The sequence below is a fragment of the Pithys albifrons genome, chromosome 8 (genome assembly GCF_047495875.1).
Source record: "Pithys albifrons albifrons isolate INPA30051 chromosome 8, PitAlb_v1, whole genome shotgun sequence".
Taxonomy (NCBI): domain Eukaryota; kingdom Metazoa; phylum Chordata; class Aves; order Passeriformes; family Thamnophilidae; genus Pithys; species Pithys albifrons.
Genome location: NC_092465.1, coordinates 11,590,273 through 11,612,044, shown reverse-complemented (window position 1 = coordinate 11,612,044; position 21,772 = coordinate 11,590,273). Strand labels below are relative to the sequence as shown.

The 21,772-nt window shown below is 42.1% G+C and overlaps 1 protein-coding gene across 2 annotated transcripts in view; it reads right to left on the bottom strand.

Moving 5' to 3' along the window:
• SEMA5B (semaphorin 5B) overlaps positions 1-21,772 on the bottom strand; it is a 197,654-nt gene that overhangs the window by 124,066 nt on the left and 51,816 nt on the right. For both annotated transcript variants that reach the window (XM_071562422.1, XM_071562423.1), the window contains exon 3: positions 11,675-11,880. In XM_071562422.1, coding sequence (XP_071418523.1) covers positions 11,675-11,828 — 154 coding nt within the window. In that variant the 5' untranslated portion in view covers positions 11,829-11,880. The remainder of the gene's footprint in view (positions 1-11,674; positions 11,881-21,772) is intronic.

Here is a 21,772-nt window from a genome sequence, read left to right as displayed (position 1 = left end):
GGTTTAAGGGCCTGATCCAGACACTCTTCAAATCACTGGCGGTTTTCCATTGAGCTTGATGGAGTTTGGATCAGCCTCTAAAGATGTGGTAAACCTGGTAATACTTGAGTCTTCATCTCCTCAAAATCAGCTGCTCCCCACCTCAACATTACTCTGTGTGTTTTGGAGGAAAGAAATATGTAAACACTGAGTTGAGGCTTCTCCGTCTGAAGGACAGCATTTACTGCTTTATCCCACTTAAGCCCACTTGTTGCTTCCATCCCCAGCAGGCTGTAACTGCTCTGTGCACCCAGCACACATCACAGAAGAGCTGAGAGGTTAAATGTCCATGCCCTGAAGCTGCCAAGCCATTGCTAGGTGCACCAAGTATGGCTACCCACTGTGCTTTTCAAGAACAGTTCTTGCAAAATAATTCTCAGCATGGGTTTCCTAGTCTGAAGCAAAAGAAATTAAACTGAACAGGACCAAGGATTTTTTGTGCAAAATAAGGGTATACCCATGGGTACTGGCTAACCATGCTCCTATCTAATGATGCTAGGATTGCATAGAGAAGCTTCAAAGAGATCATACAAAACCTTAAGGGAGGAAGACAGGGAAGTTAAACAAGAAGGAAGATTCAGAGGATCCCCATTACAAAAAGACAACCTGAACCCCATACCTTACATAAAGCTCCTGTAAAATAGGCTGATTCAACAGTGAAAGTTGGTGCAATGAAGTAGAGCATACATATAAGCACTTCAGGCCTGTCAGACTCAGTGGCAATAAATAAATACCTGTTCTGCAGATATTCAGACCTACTTATGTGCAGTGTTAACTTGACCACGCATTGAGTGCTTCCCTTACTACCTCAGCATGGTCTCCTCTAAGTTCTTTTAACTCAGCTGACTCATTCATGGCATGCTTAATTACTGTGTAGGAGTGTTTCAGCACTCCTGGTCAGGCCTAGATGACAGCCATGATTTCTGTAACTTGTACAATCTCCACCTCTTTTGCTTTGCTTCAGCCCTGGCACAGGGTAAATTAGGTATAGTGATTGACAGATACTCCAGTTTGCAGGTACTCAGACACTTATGCAAATCACTTTGTAACATAAGATAAGGCCTCAGGTTGCCTTCTTGGTATAAAGTGATGAAATGCCCCCTTTTCAGAATCAGACCTACCATCTCAGACCATCCTCTGCTCCTATCCTAGGATTGCATAGAGAAGGTTCAAAGAGATCATAAAAAGACCTTAAGGGAGAAAGACAGGGAAGTTAAACAAGAAGGAAGATTCAGAGGATCCCTGTTACAAAAAGACAACCTGAACCCCATACCTTACATAAAGCTCCCGTAAAATAGGCTGATTCAACAGTGAAATTTTGTGCAATGAAGTAGAGCATATATATAAGCACTTCATGAAGTATATAGTTGCCTGCTAAGACTGAGGCCACAGTTTCCATTTTGTGTGGGCCACTGACCAGAACCCATCAGAGACAAGACAAACAAGGCCATAACCAAAGCTCAGAAGGCTAATTATACCAACCCATGCACACTTACCACCTGTTCTCAAACGCTGCAAGTGTGGACACTACCAAGAATTCATTGAAGTTCAAATGAAATTACAGCATTATCTTTATTGAACTGACAACGAATCATATTTTAATATCAGCTTCATTTTAAATTTTAGGTCTCCGTTGTAGGTCACACCACAGGTTACTGCAATAGACTTTGGACATTAACTTTCACTCCCACCCCATGCTGAGTTGTAAAAGTAGCCTCCACAATGCAAAACTGCTCCACAATTTAGCAAATTTATCAGGGGAGGGAGATATCTCTGGGTGCGCAGGCAGAGCTGAGCAAACAAATGTGTCAGCACTCAGAACTCAACTTTACTTATGAGGCCAAAAAGCTCAATCTGGCTTTAACCCAGAAGTCCTCCTACACATATGTATCACCCCGCTGTCTTGTCTTCCCATCACCACCTCCACCTCATTACTGGTATTCTCTCTTTCTTTAACCTGATCTGTTGAAATCTTTAATTGTACATTAACTATGTCCTCATCCCAACTGATGCAATTTGTAGCTTCATTGTCTTCCTAAATCCCTGATCTCCACTCACAGCTATGAGGACTCAGAAGGCTGTTGACAGAGTACATGCCCTTCTACAAAATGGGCCAAACCAGCAGTTTCCCTCTCTCTCCCCTCAATACCCAAATCAGCTGTCTCACTTTCATGGTATCATTCAGTTTACCCTTCTGACCTCATATTCACCTCTCCTCCTACTCCTGCTTTCTTTTCTCAAGCAGCCTTCACCTTTCACTCACGTTTCCACCTGATTTCCTACCCACTCAAACCCACCTTTCTAAATCATTTCCTGCCCACTCAAACAATTTCTCCTGTCTCGACCAACTACAAAACTCCTTCTCAGATGAGAGAACAATGAGCTCACCCACAAGTGGCCTGCGAGTCACTGTGATAGCAGCTTGCACTGAGCCATTCTCTTTCCAGGAGATTTAAGAATCAAGAGAGTTGCTAATGTCCCTCTCCAAACTGTCCAAGAATATCTGGGTAGGAGAGGACGGCAGAAAGAAGGAACAAGACTTTTTCTCTTGGTATCATAAGAGAAGGAATAGTCCCATCCCTCGGCTACAAAGGAATAGAACAAGACAGAGAAAAAAAGCTCTGTTCTTACGGTCCTGAAGGGAAAAAAACACCCAAAACAAAGATGGGTCCTACCTCCACAGCCACATAGGAATCACAATAAACATAGTAACCATTTAAAGATACCTAGCGGGTTTTCTGCATCTCCCCTTACTGCTTACAGCTCCTCCTTGAACTAACCTTGCTACACTCCCATCCCAAGAGTAAAATGACATCTGAAGATGTAGGCAAGGTCCCAAGAGCCCAATAACACTGACACTGGAGTCTTTTTTCTTGGGCAAATCATGAAACTAGTTAGTGTCTCAGTACTTCCAATTGTTAAATGAGTTTAGGGATACTGACTGGTGCATCAAGGCCTAATTATCTGTAATGCACACAATGTACAGGAGTCACTAAGTATTGGTATTGCATACCAAGCATTTTGACTCTGTTTCCTAAATTTTAATAATTTCTTCAAAATAAGTGTTGCCAAATTGTTTCAATCTGGAGAAAAAAGAACTCAGTTCAAACCCAATTTTTACAAAAGTATAGTAATGACTGCTTGTTTATTTACTTTTTATTATTAATAATATGGACTGGCTGGCAAAACATACCAATATATGAAGAAGAACCCAGATAAAGAAAATGTCAGATAACAAGCATGAACTAGTGCTTACTTTCAGGATGGGACAATGTGCTGGTAAGTTGTCCTGGGGCCACCTCAAGGAAGGATATTGAAGGACTGCAATTCACATTCCTGATTCAGCACATTTCTACAGTATTCAGAAGTACTGCTTCATCAGTTCCAGACCATTCTCTGTGTCACTTGGGTTCCTATTAGCACATGGTGAAGGGCAGGCAGGAGCTCAGTCAAGACCTGCCCCAGGTAGAGAGCCAGGAGACTCCCACGAGCTAGAAGACACTCTACTTGTTGAATCCTCAGGCCTCAGGAAAGAAGTCCTGTAATGTGAGAGAGGTTGTTCCCTCTTCAGCATGGCTCCTATTGCTCAAACCCCCACAAAACCTCAAACCCCAACTAACACAGAGGTTAGAAAAGACCTCGAGTCCAACTGTTAACCCAGCACTGCCAGGTCTACCACTAAACCATGTGCCTAAGGGCCACACCTACTCTTCTTCTAAATACCTCCAGGAATGGTAATTTCATGTACACCATTGCAGGTTCTCCCTGGCAATGGCTGATGGAGACCAAGAGGGGATGCCACAGTGCTGAAAATGTTGGTAATGGATGCATGTCCATGAGACATAAGTGTGTCCATTTGCCCTGCCTGAGATTTACAGTACCAAATGTGTGTGTCTACATAGCACAGGACTTTGTGGAAAGAATTAATTTGGCTTTCCTCAGCAGTCTGTCAGCTGGGGCAAACACTACCCTAACACTGCCTCACCTTCTTACCAACCTTGCCTGCTGCCCCACACAGTAGTGCATGGTCCCACCACCACCTTGTGAAACTTGGCTAACTGGTGCCACACACAGCCTCAACTGTTGGCAAACCCAGAGATTTCTTGTTCTCTTAAGGACATTGCAGTGTTTAAGAATTGTGATCCATTGTTTACTGAGACAAGCCCTGCAGCTGTCACGCAATCTCCCTCCCTGAGAAAGATAAAGTGAGTGCTCATGCATCACTTGCAGTTTCCTATGACATTCTGATCAGTATAATCCCTCTTTTCAGACAGGAAAGCAAGCTGCATCTTGGCTCCTACCACCACTACAGTCTGATGGGGAAAAAAACAGCACCCCTTTGTCACCATTCAAGGATCCTTCAGCCTGCATCCTCCACATCTGGAGGCAAATTTTTTTCACTTCCTTACAGTCTACATGTTAACATCAGCCACTTGTGCCAGTAGAAGCAGTGCAAGATTAAGGACAACCATTTCACTAGCAAGAAGGTAAGAGAGGGCAGAGAAAGCAGAGCTAAACTCTCCTTGAATTTCACCTGCAGGTAGACAGGTCTGCCACAGAAGTAGGTGGGCCTGATAGTAATGAACATCTGAAGCAGAAGGTGATCCTCTTTGCTGGCTCACTGGAGACCGAACTGGAGATGTCCAGTCAAATGCCCAGTTGGTGCTGGTTAACTGCCAGGCTTACTAGAATGCCTGTCTTCTGAGGACAAAGGTCCCACCATGACTCAGTTACAACAATGAATCAAAGCAGAGGCTGTAAATTCCTGGAAGAGTTTTTAAATGAAGCTGTTCTCATAAAGAGCAGTGTTTTTAAATTGGAAACTGGCTAATACTAGTACAGAATTATCAGAAGCTCTATTTTGACAAGGGCCTCCACCTCTTTTATTGATGTGCTGTAAAACTCTGCAATCCCCACGTATAAAATACAAATCTGAATTTTGCAGCTCAAATACTTCCATTAAAATACATTGTATGGATCACCCAATCTTATCAAAAGGAAAGAATGGATGATCTATGAAGTCAAAGCTTTTTAAGCCAAAGGAAGAGTTTCATGAGGATTTTATCTGCACCTCCCAAAGCTAGAAATTATCATAAAAACTTCTAACCCAGTCTGCTGTGTATTGCAGATCACACACTTTCATCAAGCTAATCCTGTACTAAGCCAAAGAACATGTTGGATTACTTAACCACTTTAGTCAGCCATCTTAGAACAAACAGTTTGTCCAGTTGGACCTATCAGTGTTCTGATAGTAGAACACTTTAGAAAAATTACATGGCAGGCTTTCCATGTGCAGAGGTGATGTTCCAGTGCTGTGCGCTTTGACTGTGGTCTAGTCCAGCACATTAGCATACTCTTGTATACTCAAGTACACAGTCCCACTTCAAGGTAAGTACTTGACTTCAGTGCTTGACTGAGCTGAGACTGACCTTTCCAGGGTGAACCCCACATGATTAAACAAGAATATGTCTTATGAGACTGCTAGTACTAAAATGAACTTTATCAAAGCATAATGACACCCTTGAATGAGAGGTTGTAGGAGAATGTGATATATTAACACTCATCAGAGGCAGATGTGCTACATAAATGAGGCCTGCTGTACCACTGGCTCACAAACTTCTTCAGTTAGGTAACTACACTACGTAAACTTTAAAATTGAGAATGAGGTCTCTGTAAGGCATGTCTTTGTTTGCACTGAACCACAGAAAAAGAAGATGAGCACTCTGCTTTACTTTCCACCCTGTGATGTGTGCCAGGGATCTGAAAAAAGGCTGCCCATTTCTGTGTCCTAGACCCAACCACTGTGCCAAAGACAGGACCACACATGTGCTGCTGTTTGCTGCCCCAGTTATACTAGTGGTACCTCTGGGAAATATTAATAAGCTACTCTGCTGATGACATGAGTTTTTCATGGCCTTAAGTCCACACATAATACACCAGAGCACCTGTTCCTCCACACTGTGAGTCTGCCTCACTTGGTCATGCTGCTGAGAATGCCTCCTTCTCATCAACATCACCACTCATGGCCAGAGGCTGCTCCTTCACTTAAGCTATTGAAGCTGTTTAAAGTTTTACCTTCCCTCACTCCAACATATAAAGTTGATCACTTTGCTTCCTGAGGCTTCACTGTAAAGTCTTCCTTTTCTCTCCTGCTTGTCATGATTGATCCTGCCTAACGCATTTTGTGAATGAAGGGCACTCTTCCAAATCCCCTTTTCTACTTGAGACCCCAAGAAATAGCACACTGAATAATTTTTTCAATCAAATCTCATTGAAGTTATTTGTGAAGTGCCTTGGACACCATTACTGAGGAAGTGTCAAAGAACTAGCACCATTACTGTTGTAATTATTATTATGGAGTGAAAAATATATCGAGAGCTGTTGGGTGCAATTTTCAGAAGTTTTGCCTGAGAGCAAATTACTTCTTTAAGTACTGTATATTTATTGCTTTATCAGACATAATTTTCAAATAAATTCTAAATCAAATCTAAAGAAGAACATACCAGCTTCATTTCCCACAGTTATATTTTTCAAGATTAAAAAGAAAATTGCCACAAGGCACGCTTCATGGATATAAAATCCATACTAAGATGCACTGAAGTTTAAGTATGCTGAAGCACCCACAGGATTCCACCAGTTTCCAGTCAACATTCCATCATGAGTTAATGTTTGGACTCCCTGTGTGGACATTTAAGGGCATCAAGGCTGTGAGCTATAAGACAATTCTCCTTTAGTGTATTTTGCCTTCCCTTTGATGCTTAGCCAGATACACCTCTAATACTTCACCCCAGTCTTCATCCTTCATTAACTAAAATTTTGGGTTGGATTGTCAAGATCTTACTTGCTCAAGGAAAGCATAAATCTTTACCAGAATTTCCTAAGAGGCTTTCCTAGCTGTCCTTTGGAATTGATGAATGCTAATGTGTTTTTTCTTTTTCTTCCTGTCAATATACAGTAAAAGGAATAATGTATTAATGACCAATTCAACAATAGTGGGGGTGTTTGGTGAAATGTCAAAAAGCTTCTAAAGAAATAAATCATACCTTATTATCCTTCAGCCCACAAAGTTAAAACAGCCTTTGCTTTCAATACAAGCAAACACTTAACTGCTCCCCACAGGTCTGAGTGTTTGAAACTGGCCATGTTTCAATAAAATGTTTTCTTAAGAAATAAAATATTGAGAAAATATATAGCAACTTACATTTAAGTCACCTGAATCACATTTATCTGGTAGCAGGTAATAATTGCAGACAGTCTGAAGCAGAACTCCAGATTTAAACAGTCCCCAACTAATTCATTTTGAAAACCCGAGGCAACAGACAGAGCAACGTGTCTGCATCTCAAAGAGACTGAGGATTAGACAATGGATCAAATGCCACACATTGAGAACTCACACCAGCCGTGATGATCCAGTCTGCAAAGCTGAGATTTGTGGTCCTGAGAAGATCTGAGATATAAGATATTTAACCAAGTCCACCTCTCTCCTGTGCCACAGCATGGGATCAGGTGAAGTGTTCTCAGAGATGAAGACAGGCTGAAATTATTCAAGCAGGGACAAATTATGTTCTTCCAGCTTACCTAACTGCCATGACCCAGGGGAGAAAGCCCTGGGAGACAGAACAGAGAAAAACCTAGGAAGTCTATAATACTTTTTCCTGAGCCTGGTGATTTAATGGATAACACTAATGAGAAATAAATAATGGCAGAAACTGCAAGCGGAAACCTGTCTGCAACTCATTTCCAGTGAAGTTGCAAACATCCAAATGATTCATGTAACACAGATGAGATTGCAAACTCTTAAGCATTTCTTTGGTAAACAAGCTAAAACCAAGCACTCTGCAGCCATTATGAACATCTATACATGTCACTCATGGCTCTGGCTCTAAAAATAACAAAGCTTGCATAGTACTGGCATGGAAGATGATGTTTTCTGGCTTTCCCAAGAGGTTACAAAGGAACTCCGAATGTCTTTAATGAATAGCAAAGGTGCTTTATATCCAAGAAAGAGCTACAACAAGTAACCAGCACAATATGACACAGGCAGAGCCTCGTTGCAAATGGAGGGATCAATCTACTGGTTCTAAGATGCATAGGGAAAACTCGAGAAAGATGAACTTGACTGACAAGATCTAGAAACAATTTCTTTGTTGTTTAGCTTAGCAGAGTGGTCTACATGGGAGCTGTGCCAGGATGACAAACTGTTTTGTGAAATGGAACTTGGATGCATGCATACATGCATGTATAAATAAAAAAGGATGCACTAAGGATAAACTTGACTTGTGTCACTAATTTCTCAACTCACTGAAAAACAAACAAGCAGGTAAGATCCTTAACGTAGCTACCCGCTCACAGCCAAAGGTAATAAGCCACCAGAAACAGCCTCCTGGGAAGTAGAAGATCATTTTTTTATTGATCTAACAAGGGAAATCAAACTTTAACTGGATTTCCTATAAGCACAGAGTAGAACAATCTAATTATGAAAAGCCCAAACTGGGTACATGATTATTGTTTGTGAACTGTACAATGAGCATCATTTATAAGCCCAAGGGAAAGAAGGGCACCATTGTGTTAGTTTGGAACTGCAAACACACAGGACAGTACTTGCAGCCTAGTATTCCTAACCTGTCCCTCACAAACTCTACACAGGCTGCTAGGATAAACCATTCACTCACAGCCCCTTCCCAGCCTGCATCTCTCCTGGCTGTGCAAACTTTATCTTTAGCATGTAAAGTACATTTAGAACAAGAATTTATGTCCCATGACTTGTCTAGTCTGGTTTCTCTAGGTCCCAAGTAATGGCAGGTCCCAAGTAATGGCAGGTGGTGTGGGGAATGGACTCTGTAAAGAAACAGGCATTTCTTCATGTCTAAACAGGTTAAGTAAAAGCATTTTGCATATATAGACTCCTTTCTCCTTAAATGAGTAGGGCATGTACTGTTCTCGGTCTTTCTTACTGCTCTCAGAGCAATACAAAGAGACATCAATTCAAACAGACAGTTGAAGGGTGTGGATGAGATACAATAAGCACAAAACAGAAAATACAATGTTTTTCAGGAAATAAGGGAAAAGATAGACAGAAAGAAGTTATACTTGGGTTCTTCCATGGCAAGGGTATTATCCAGCCAGCTGGATGTTAAAAATATCATAATCTAGGGGTAAAGTACAATAAAAAGAGACCGAGCACAAGCAAGGTGGGAACTGAAGACTAGAGAACACAAAACATGTTATGGCATCCCATTTGTCTGGTGATGGGAAGCCTGGCTAGCAAGGCTGTGAAAAAGAAGCTATTCAACACATTTGCAACATAAACTGTTTTGTTAACCTTTTCTTTCTGACAGTAAATTAATGCATCCTGTATGACTGAATGGTCAGTGGCCTTATTATTATGATCTATCCACTGAAAATTGCTGATGTAACATAATCCTTTCCCCTGGCAGCAGGAGTGTCAGCAGTGCTGCTGCTGCTCTGGTCATTCTTTCTATCATTACACATTCCCAGTGTGTACCAGATGGTGATCCATGAGACAATGCTTTTGGGAGGTCCACAGACAGCCCACCAGTCACACTGTTAACCAGAGACATCCCCAGAGCAATCTGGAACAGCACATAAAATGCACATGCCTCTACTTCTCCTCCTTGCAGCCTAAACCTGCATGTGCTGGCATCAGAACAGGGTATAGCTTTAAGGTAAATTAGATTATGAACGGAGATGTCTTTTTGGATGTGTGAGCCCTCTTCCACAAACCTTAAAAAGATATGTGCAACGGAAAAAGATGCATTTAATTTTATTCCTGTGTATTTTCCAGCAGAGCCTTGCAGCAGAAAATATAAGATTAAACTGTATCATGAACAGTCACAAGGAAACAGATGCTGAGAAAAAACACTAACTCTGAATCTAACTTGGGTTTGAGACACAAGTGATAATCTGGGTAATTTTCTTGATGTGTCTGCAATTTCAATCTTTCTTTTGCACAACTATCAAGTTCTAATTAACTCACCAGTTTTTGCTCTCTATCATTGAAGAGAGGAAGGGAACAAGAACAATGAAAGGGGAGGACAGATTTTTTTTTCTGTGAATATTCATGCCTGATTAAAACAAAGCAAACTGCCAGGTTAGGAGTGCATTTACACAGACCACCAATTCTGTGGAGAAGCATTCATAGTGGGTGCCAAAAATTGCCCACCAATTCCTTAGCATCAGGAATATTCTCTGCAGAATGAATTACCTCAGTGCTGGATTGTGCAGGCACAGCCTCTGTAAACTCAAAGTTTGGTGCTTCTGGTTATGACAGAGAGAGCAACACTTTTTCCCTTTTCTGTACCTATAACGTCCTCATTATTGTCTTATCTATTTAAATTTCCAAATGGGTTTTGCTGTGTTTTAACAGAAAAGGTTTCTGCTTTTGGCCCTTCCCAGTTAAAAACAGATGGCTAGACTCATAGAGTAATTAAAATCAAGGTTTATTCACTGGAGCAAGGTTAGAGCCAGTGATGTATCACACAGGCTTTAAGATTTTGCTAATTTATTTTAATCCACTTAAACCTTTAAGGCACCGATAATGGAAAACAGACAAGAAATCTCTTAAACTTTCCAAATTAAGATACAAAAGTTTCCTCATCTGTGAAGAATAGGAAAGCTCTCTAGAAGAACCCTGAAAGGTCAGCAAGGAAGCCTTTGACTACTTTCTTCCTGGAAACACTATCTCAAAGGTCACAAAACCACAACTAAATTGCCCTTAGCAAAGAACCTAACGAGAGACACATTGCAAGGTACTTAATTGCCTTTAGCAAAGAATGTAACTGGAGATGCATTGCAAAGCCTTAAATGGGACCCAAAAATCGATATTTCAACATTTAGAGGGAAACCATTTTTAGCAAGGAGACTCAGCAGCTGCTGATGCAGCCACTGTGCTTCTTCACATACTAATCTGGAGTGAATTTTGAAATAATGGTGGTACCAATACAGTGATCTACACGTCGTGTGGGTAAGTGGACAGATTATCCAGACAACTCAGGAGTCCATGTACACTCATGGAAAATCTGACTGGGGCAAAGATTAGAGAAATCCCATGCGCCAAAAGAACAGTAAAAGGATTGCCCATTGCAACACAAGAGACCCTTCTCACATTCAAGCTAATTGCCCAGATGAACGACAGAAAAACCACTGGGACAGGTGAGAAATACATAACCAAACCAAACCAAAAAAGCTCCAAACAAAAGGGCTGCTGCTCTCTGCAATTTTAAATCAACTTACTCCTCTTGCATTCAAGTGTGTCCAAAGTCCCTATCACATTTCACTTCCTAAGTGTCTGGCTCCAGCAAGCCAGATGAGGTATATAAGCATTACTGAATCTAGTAAAAGAAAAGGAAACTTAAACATGGTTTCAGCATGGCACAGGATTACAGGGAGCCTGTAGCAGAACAGAAAATGGAGATTCTTAGACCACTAGTCCCAAAACTGCCTGTATTAAATGACTGCTGTGAAACCTCAGAATTAAAACATTGTAATGCATCAAAGAGAAAATGATTCGTCAGGCCACTTCTGCTGGCCTGTGGATAACAGGTGTAAGGAAAACAGCACACACTAAACCTAAATGGATCATCCTACTGGAATCTGAAACAGGAATAGCTCTTACCTTCAAAAGCAATTGTGGGGTGTTCTTTCCTGACACATTGCTGATGTTCAGCTTCAGAGTATTCAGGTACATTCTGTGATGCTGAGAGATGAAAAGCAAGAAGAAAAAGGCTTGGCAATGACAGGGAAATGGGCTTTAATCTTGAAACAATCATGACTGAAGGGCAGCTGCAGATCTAGCTTCCAAGACAGGCCCAGGGAAGATACCTGAAATACAAAAAATTGCAATTTCAGAAAGACAATGCTTATCCAGACTGTGTAACATGGGTAGGGAAGAGTAGAGGTTCTCCTTTCATCCTAATCCCACTTCTGCTAAGTACACAAGGTAATATTCCACAAACAGCATCTTGGAAAAAAAAAAGAAAAAAGAACTCATTTACAACTGTATTTTGACTTCTAACTTCAAAGACAAGGGAAGTGCACAGCTCCCTGAATATCTATCCCTGTGTATCTTTGGGTTACATGTCCTTAAACAGCAGCTGGTGTGCAATGGCCGATGCTGACAACATGAGATCTCAAACACTCCAGGTGTAAGTGTGTTCCCCAGTGTGGACACTTCCCTCCCTCAGTTCCAAGATGTGTCATGGTAAATGTCATTCAGGAGATTGCTAAGGAAAGGCCAAGATCAGTCATCAGGAAAACACATGTGTAATTAATACTGCTCTAATAGGTGATTTATGCATTTTATCACTGCTGTTTTAAATGTCTTGAAACAAAAAAAAAAAAAGCCAATTCAAAGGTGTTGTCAGGAAAGTGCTAATTAAGGTAACATAAAAATTAAAACAGCTTAATGGGGAAAATGGTGAGAAGTGAGTCAATTGGTTGCATTATTATGGGATGCTATAGCTCCCAATCACAAGAGCTGAGGCACAGCTAAAGAGGAGGAGCACTCACTCCCAGGAAAGGAGAGGGGAAAGTCGTGCCTTTTCTATGTGAGCATTTTTAACAACAGTAGCAGTAAAGGCATAGCACTAAAAACTCCCCTGGGCCTACTAGGACTGAGGCAGGGGATGGAGGATTAATTAGCCCATGCCACAAGCTCCCCAAGATGATGCTGCAGCTTACAAAAATCTGCCTAAAATTTAATCTTACTGATGTGCATATTATATTTTCCTATGGAACTTTATTCAATTATTGCAAACACGTGTTTTCAAACATATGGAGTCTTCTACTCTTAAATCTTACCTGGTGATAAAGCTGATTCTGATTAAATTCACACATAACAAGATTTTCAATTCCTGCAGGTGTATGATTCACAAAGTTAGTGTAACAGTCAAAACCTGCAGTGCCTGATACCTCTACATTTTTGTTTGGAGCCTCTAAAACACCTTCAGTGACATGAAATGGTTTGGCTGATGGAAGGTAACATGAGGCACTGATACACAATGACAGGCTTGTGGCATGGAGCAAACTCCAATATAGAGAACAATATTGTTACATTAAGGAGCTGAAAGAAGTTTATAAAGGTCTTTGGGCATCACAGGAGCAATAAGGAGTTGCTTACAGCAGCAGTGGGAGACAGCCTGTTTGAAAGATGAATCCTGTGTTTTATTCTTAACTGTATTTCTCTGTGATTTCAAACATTGGCAGAAAGATGAGTTGCCAGTGCATCCATTATATGTGCACTCAGCAGCAGCTCCATACCTCTGACTGAAAATAGCACTGGCATTCAGGACTTGGGGTAGTTCTAGGAACTTGGTTTCCCAGCTAGTGTGAGTGAGACATGGCAGCATTTCATATTTTTTCCAGCCCCATATACATGTAAATTTTATACAGTGATGTAGAAAAACCCCTTCGAGCTCTCCAAAAGAGGTTCTACAGCACTTTACTACAGAGGGTGGGTTTTTTAAAGACACAGCAAATATTATGTTAAATTAAAAAATGGGCCTGGCAGAAGAAGAGATGTGAAATCATTCAAAGCTCAGGCCAACCCAGCGTTTAGTCATTGCACACAGGCACACTGCAGGGCGTACACCACTGAGTGCTGTGGCACCTCACATGATGGACATGTTGTGCAAGTCACACTGCAATAAAAATTATTGATGAGGAGGCATTGGATTATATTTTCAGCCACTGGTTTAAATGATCATTTTTTTCCAGTACAGATCCAGAAGTGAAGCACAGCACAGAGATGTGACGGCCAGAGAGATGCATTTTATATACCTTTCGGATACACTTAAAGTCAAAGCCAAACTTTCCTTAGGTAGGAGATGGATGTTGTGGGAAATGCACAAAAGGCAAAAGGACTTTTTCACTGTCAGATATCCTTGCTGGAAACTGGAAAAGACAGTCATGGAAATCTCACTTTATGCATGGTCTACTACTCTCAGTGCAGCCATTAGTGGATAATCTTAGAAATAAGGTACTAAACTAGAAAGACTTTCACTCTGAGCCAACACAGCCATTTTTACGTATTTATCATCCAAACAATGATCTCAAGCTAGGTGAAAAAAGGTCTTATAATAAAGACACTTGGTAGGGTCTCATGTTCCTCTATGGCACTGTGTGCTCTACAATCAGCAGATGAGTAAATTCCAGTTTCAATCTTACTGGGGTCATGAAATGATAAAAAGTTGCATAGAGGAAAGCTTCATAACATCCCACAACCTATTCTGTGCCAAAGCAGACTACATTTACTAGTGTTTTGTCTGGACTAGTTGTAAAATGTGCCAAGTAGCTGGATTTCTGCCACTTTCCCTGGGAGATGTTACTGCAGGCCAAGGGACTTCAGTGCTCCTTAGAAAGCTGTAACCAGTATTTGGGGTAAAGTTCCTTCTTATTTTTCCTTATTGTCTTAGGGAAATCCAAAGTGTGCATGAAAATAATGATTTCAAACTTGATTTTAAGTGAGAAGCAATATATGACCAAAGATGGAATATAATAAAGTTGTACTCTCCACCATGTTCCATATCTCCTACATCCAACTGCATTCATCAAATGTGGGAAGCTGTCATGTGCTGGAAAGTCAAACAAAATCAGCATCATCAGCAGCCCTGAGCTGGTGTCTACTGGAGTCAGAGTCAATGGGTAAATGCCAGTAAATCAAGGGCAACAGAAGCCAGAGCCCTGGAGCACCAGCAGAACAACAGTGAGACAGTAGACAGCATTGCAAAAACTTACTCCTTCAACCTGCCCCTTCCCGGGCTGCCTTGCTCACTTCCCCTCAATATTTTAAGAAAGACTCTAGCTTAGTAACTACTATTTTCAGCTGCCGCAAATTTACTTCCAAAAAACCCCTCCATGCTCCAAATATGAAGTGCCATTTACAAGCACAGGTCAATTGTATGCCAAGAGCAAGCTCGTAACTGCCTGGGAGAGTCCAGCAGTTTTAATGAAATTAAATGTTTTAATTTTACTGGAGATGGCCAAGCCCACTCTCCAATTTTGCCCAAGCTTCAGATTTTCACTGTGAAGGCTGGAGTATGACCAGTGCTTAGGACCAGTCCCCACCCAGACTGCTAAAATGCTGCACATCCCAAGCACAGCCCAGGCTAGCAGTGCTTTGCACTGCTGGAACTTGCCTTGGCCTTAAGCTGTTTAGATATGGCTAAATGCTATAAAAAGAGCTGTTTTTATTAGACTGTCTGCTCAGAATGGCGTAGGCCTCAAGAAATCAGCTGTCAAGTTTTCAGTGCAGATGAGAGACAAGAACTCAAATCCCTGGTTAAACTCAAATTTCAGACAGGGCATATCATTTCAATTCTTTATTTGCTCATCTTGATGCATCTTTACCACTGTAGCTATTTCCTTCCCCAGCCTAATGCAGACACGTTAAAAAAAAAGATAAAAATGTCAAAAAATATTATCTGTCCAAGTTTATCTGTCCTCTCCCTCATGAAAGCCTGTCCTCTGAGCCTCCGCACAGCCACAAGGGGCAGTGATGGGCATCCTTCTCCCGTCTACACTGCACAGTGAATCCCTCCAACCTTCTGCCAAAAAAAGGTCAACAAATGCAGGCTGCACTGGAGCTGGTGAAGTATGCTCCAGAGAGGTATTTAGCAGAGCACCACTTCTACCACCACCTCCTTGTCTCTTAAATCAGGCTTTCTTAGCTCATGAGCCTCCCCAACTGCAGTGGCGGTGGCAGGGAAGGGGCCAAGACCGGCTCCGTCTGGGAAACGCAGGAGGACTGCATGCTCAGAGCGCCCCCAAAGCTGAGTTTGCCACCACAGCACCCATGTCAGCACAAACCCAGTGCTACCTGACCGTTTTTCTCCCAGGATATTCCATGGCAGCCCAGTGGGGACAGTGTGTAAATCTGCTCTGCCTCGTGGCTTCACCCCCGTGCAAGTGCAGCATTCAGAGGAGCGCCCACAGTCCCTCCCTTATTCATTCTCAGGGCATGAGTCTTTTCCAACTTGCCCTGTTATTGTATCATTGCAACTCCATTGATTTCACAGCAGCTAATCCTGATTTACAGAGGGTAACTCAGATCAGGCCCCTTTTGACTAAAGCTCCACGTCTAAAAGAAAAATACCTTCAATCAATCTTCAGGGCTTTAAAACAAAGCACACTTTAAAAATGGCAGTACCAGGAATTCATATCCTGCTTTCCTCTAACTGTAACTATCATTTTGACTTAATAAAATGTGACAGTAAAGTTAAAGGATAAAAGAAAATGCTTCATCTTTCATTTTAAATAAAAGAGATGCCCTTAAAAAAGACTAAAAAGGAACCTCCTGTAAAGGCTTTAATTCTTCCGTTCACGATCTTTTGTGATTGGCACAGTTATGGTTTTATTAGACTGGGATACCAGAGGAAAGAAGAGCAACAGAAAGAGGTGGACATTAAAGTATTCAAAGTACTGGAAGAAAAAGGGAAATAAATATAAACATAATAAAGCAAGACAGCTCAGCAATGTGGCTATGACAGGCTGGCACAGGCAGCTCTGCCCTAGAAAACAGAGAGCTCAAGGCCAACAAAACTATGGTCCTTTATTCATCTGATGCTCCTTGGCCTTCTACCTTAGCCTCTCCAGCTGGAATCCATCCCACTCAACTAGCTCCAAGGGCTGTTCCACACTATCGAAGAAAAAGCACAGCTTTTCCCTCTGCCCCCGGTCACATGCACACACTCAGCCTTTAGCTGTGCCCATGCCGGGGAGCTGCATTTGTCTCACAGCTGAAACATGGCACACTGCACTGGCATGTCCAGAGATCAGATCTCTTATGCACTTTTAGAATGGGCTCATGGGTACTGAGCTTTTCTCATTTATTTACTTGTGAGGCAAATCTGTGGGAATGGTCTACAGTTCAGAAAATAATCTGTGAAGAGAACTTGTTCTGCTTTAATTAACTCACCCTACAGTTTTCTGAAGACTCAGCAAGCTCACTTCGAATCTCATGACAACTTATATGCCACAGCTCTTGTTCTGGCTGGGTTTCACCATTCTTTCATATGCCCACATTTTTTCAGGGCTTCCCATGGTCTCAACTGCAACATCATCTATGAGCCTCACACTGAACCTGCTCTCAAAACATCCTAGGGAAGACAAATCCACATTTTCATACAAATAATCCAAGGGTTATCTTCTAAAACCCCCTACAATTCAGCAGCAGGGTACATTACAAGTGTGTGCAGGTAATACACTCTCCTGTGGCACTGCAGAAGCTTGAGCTCCATCCTGACCCCTCTCACAGCTCCTGCCTCACACAATCTGCAAGGTAGTTTCAGTATCTGCGATACCAGTTGCAGTATCACAGTAGGCTTTACATCAGTAGAAAAACAATCAAGATTTTGCAACACAGGTCAATTTACTGAAACCCTCCTGTTATCTAGCTCTGTATAAATAATTCACATAACTCTTTGCAAAGGAGAAATCAGTTTAACCTAATATACTGTTCGGTTCACAGCTCGTGAAGCCTGTAGTGGAGCTGAATAGTAATAGTCTATACTTTGATCGTAGGACTACATCTGACAAAAAATTGACAGTGCACTTGGGGGCACTTTATTTCTAGAGAGCTTTCTGATTGCTGTTCAAAGGCACCCAGGACTGGTCAAGGTTTCAAACCAATCCCACAAAGCACAATGGGATGTTTACGTTCAGATCACGTAACAAAGACAAAACTCTTAAAAGTGGCTCTGTACGAAATGAATTGGTTTGGGTTAGGACACTTCTTTATGGACTGGTGTAGGCCCTCAATGATCCATCAGCCACCACTTGGTCGCCTGGCCTCAGCAGTACAGTCCGTGGCTGCACAGTCCTGGAAACTGAATTTAGAGGAAGCCCTCCAGAACAGGAACCTATTATAGAAAGCTTCCATTAAATAAAGCTGATTCAACAATAAAAGCTTGTGTAACACAGCAAAATATACTGTACTTCTGGGTTCCTGCCAAACCCAGTGGGCATAAATAAATACCTGCTCTGCTGACACTCAGACCTGCTTTTGAATAGTGCTAACCTGACCACACATTGAGTGCATCCCCAAGTGCTTTGAGAGGCTCCCCAGAGAGCTCTAGATCTCTTTTTTTTACTGGCTACACATAATATAAAGACATGAGAGGTTTTGTTAGCATTTGTTGGGAGAACGAATTTAGCACTTGTGAAAAGGTGCCTTGGAGTCTGAAGTCTTCTGTTTATTCAAAGATTATATTTGGCAATGAAGGCTTACACTCATTTATCTCCCTGGTGGTACACTGCCACTGTTTTCTAGAAGACTGCCTCTACAGGGGGGGTGAAAATACCTTCTATTTGCTCTTCACAGAATGGCCTCTCAGAGATGTCAAAGTGGAGGTATTTATTTTTGGTCATTCTGAGATCTGGGCTGACTATGGAATGATTTTTCTGTGCTCCATCTGTAAAACACAGAGGTGAAGGCAGAGCCTAACACAGCAGCAGAATGCAATGGATGCTGCTGTGGTACTCTGCACAACTGCAATTCAGACAGGAAGTTACTGCAGCCTAGATTAGGAATCAGGCTTCCTGACTCCCAGTCAGTCTCTGGATGCTCCACCAAAAGGAGAGGATGAATGAGTGTAACACAGACCAAGAGATGAGCCACCCCAGGGCTTGTGAGACAGCAACAACACAGGAAAAATAACAATTCCAGAGGCCCTGCCTGCAGCAGGGCTCAGGCCCAGGGCTCAGCATTCCTTGCAGTGCAGTCACCTTTCTCACTGTACATGTGATTTAGAGTCCTCTGCATGGGTGCTGTAAACCTAAGGTGCCAGACGTGCTGTTGACATTCAACATCAGACTTCCTGTAAATAGTGACCTGGCTGCAAGAGCTCCTTCTGGCTTGAGGCTTGCTATTCAACTCACAGACTGATGCCTTAAGCCTATACCTGCTACAGAAATACCAACACGGCAGCTTTTTTTCAATTTGCCCCCCTGCACAATGTGGATGGTTTGTAAACGTGCAAATTAGCAGAGTCACAGCCCTTAACACCACACTGTGCAGCCAACGTCATTCCCACACACTCTTGTGCCTCACAGTCTGGAGATGTTCCTCTATTTGCAGTGACTTCCAGACATGTGGTGTTCCTGCTCACACACCTTCCCCCTGCAGCTGTGACATTACAACTGGGGAAACTGAGATATAACGCAAATTTGTGATTCAGCCACTAGTAACTGAAGCCAGTTTTTGGTAAAGACACAAAGGGAAATAAACAACTTCTGATTCTTCCAAATGCTTTTGGTATGGGGCTGTCTTTTGTCTCACAGTTTAATATGAAAACCATAAATGTTCTTGAATTTTTGACTTTGAGTGTTAACCGATGTTTTGCTGACACTAGTTTTTTATTCAACTCTATTTAGAGGGTCCAGTGCAGACATCCTATAGGACTTTCAGTAAGGAAGTTAGTGACAATAGCTTCAAATTATATTAGACCTAATATAGGTTGCTAACTTGAAAAGTTTCTCTCTTCAACACTGTGACAGCACTACAGGGACAAGTGCAGTTGCCAGATTGTGCCAAGCAGATGAGCAATCCTGATAAACTATGCAGCGGTCAGTGTGGTGCCCCTGTGCACACAGAGCTGGGAAAACAGTAGAAATAAGAAATAAATTTTAAAAATTCTCCTCTGACCTGAAGCAATCCCAGAATTCAAGTCTCCAGAAGACAAACACCAAGCCATGAAATCATCACAGCAATCAATCTCCTGCCTGAGAATCAGCCATAACATATGGGCTGGACTTTCCCCAGAGCCTTGTTTTTCCAGTTTAAAGACTCTGGCACCAGCTGCAGGGCTACAGCTTCTGCCACCCACTCCCTTCTACTCCATCCCATGGATCCTCCTGCATCACTCACACAGCCCCATGTGCCGGGGTCAAAGGTAGCTGTTGCACATTGCAAACCCAACTCATCCCTCCCAGCAGCTCCCTTCTCCATTGCTTTGTTGCAAAAGCAGGAGAAGAAAAACTTTTTTAATGCTTGCCCATGCAGGAGAGAGAAACCACAGCTTGTTAGGTTTGTCAAAGATTTGTGATTACCTGGTGCCACATAACACATACTCGTGGTTTAATTGTACTCTAGGAGAAGAAGTAGAAAGCACTCCCACAACACAAGTCCAAGGTTTAGCCCACTTGGAAACAAGAATATGTTCTGCTGCAGTGTCTCCTTGGCACAACACAACATCATTTATCATATGGAAACCTTTGGCTAGAAGGCATTCAAACAGCCTTTATATGCCTCAGATCTGAACAGAAAAAATAATAATTGTCAGCCGGACTCTTTTTTTCTCCTGCTCTGCCCAGCTTTTCTCATATTTCCTGCAACAGCAGTTAGCTGGTGGACTCGGTTAACTCTTGCAGCAGAGCTGCTTTGGTCTGCCCTGACTTTTGCACTGTACTTGGGATATTGTTAAGTAGGGCAGAACTTCCCAGAGCCTCCTGGCTGCAGGGCAGCACTGAAGGGAAGCACCACAGAGCATACACAGCTCACAAATGACAGGTTATTACAGACTGCTGTGTATAAATAAAATGGGACTGATTCCTCATCTGCTGAAAACAACAGTGACATCAATTTTCCCATGAAAAATATCTGGTGATCAACAGTTTATGAAAAGACAGACATGAATCTTCCTCTTCCTCCAAACATGCTACACAACTTCTCTCCTACCAGGAGCATGGTACTGTGTCACTTGTTAACTGAAGCTCACCAGCCTCAGAATACAGGTGTTACTATGCTGGGTGATGGCAACATCCTTTTAGAGCTTTTCTCAAAAATTTAGGCAAAGTGAAGCAGGACAGCTGACCTTCAAAAAGCCCTTGGCTGCTTTCTTTTAATGAACTGTGGTTGTAATTTTCACTGTTCACTGGTCTACTTTAACTAAACAGTACACAGTACAGTACCCATCCTGTAAGGCATCCTTCTCCCTAAATTCCCAGAGACATCAAGGTGATCCAGGACTTAATGCAAAGCCAATGATCTACAACTTAGCTAAGAAATTCCATGCTGAAACGGAAAGGAGGAATATCTGAGACTGAAAGCTGAAATCCTCCTCGACACTTATGATTTTGATAGTCAGATATTCAGCCAAAACTGGACATCTGAATCTTTTCCCACCAGGCAGGAGAAGCAGCCAGCCCGTGGACACCCAAGCCTTGGTGTCAGCTCTGCCTTAGAAATGCTTTAAAATACCCAAACAATCCCTCTGACAGAAATCTTGTAATCATCTTCCAGGAGGCAGGGGCCGAGCAAGCATTTGGGAGCTGATATAATTTTAATATACTCTGAGGCCAGCCTTCCTAGAGAAGATGAATTATTTGTAATGAATTCCAATCACATGGCGCTCCAGCCCCCACACCTTCATCCTGCATATATAACCAAATTAGTTTAGGAGATGTAAGTTATTCAGGGACTTAGCTGTTCAGTCTGGCCTTGGAGGATTTGCTCTCATTATGGCTTTTATGCAAATTCTGTCCTCCAAATCTCTTCTGAATCAATTATTACTAGATTAATTTAAACATGTCCACCTGGGGTGCCTGTATATCATGTGCCTCATGTTAAAAAGTAAAAAGGATGATAATGAATTCAGGAGGTGACTGAAACAGATTCCTGCTTTGTGGAAATGTGACCTTTTTGCATACTGTCATAAAAGAAAGAAGTTCCTTCAAGAAACATGGCAGACAGGGTCGTTCGTTGGATCAGCTGGGCTTT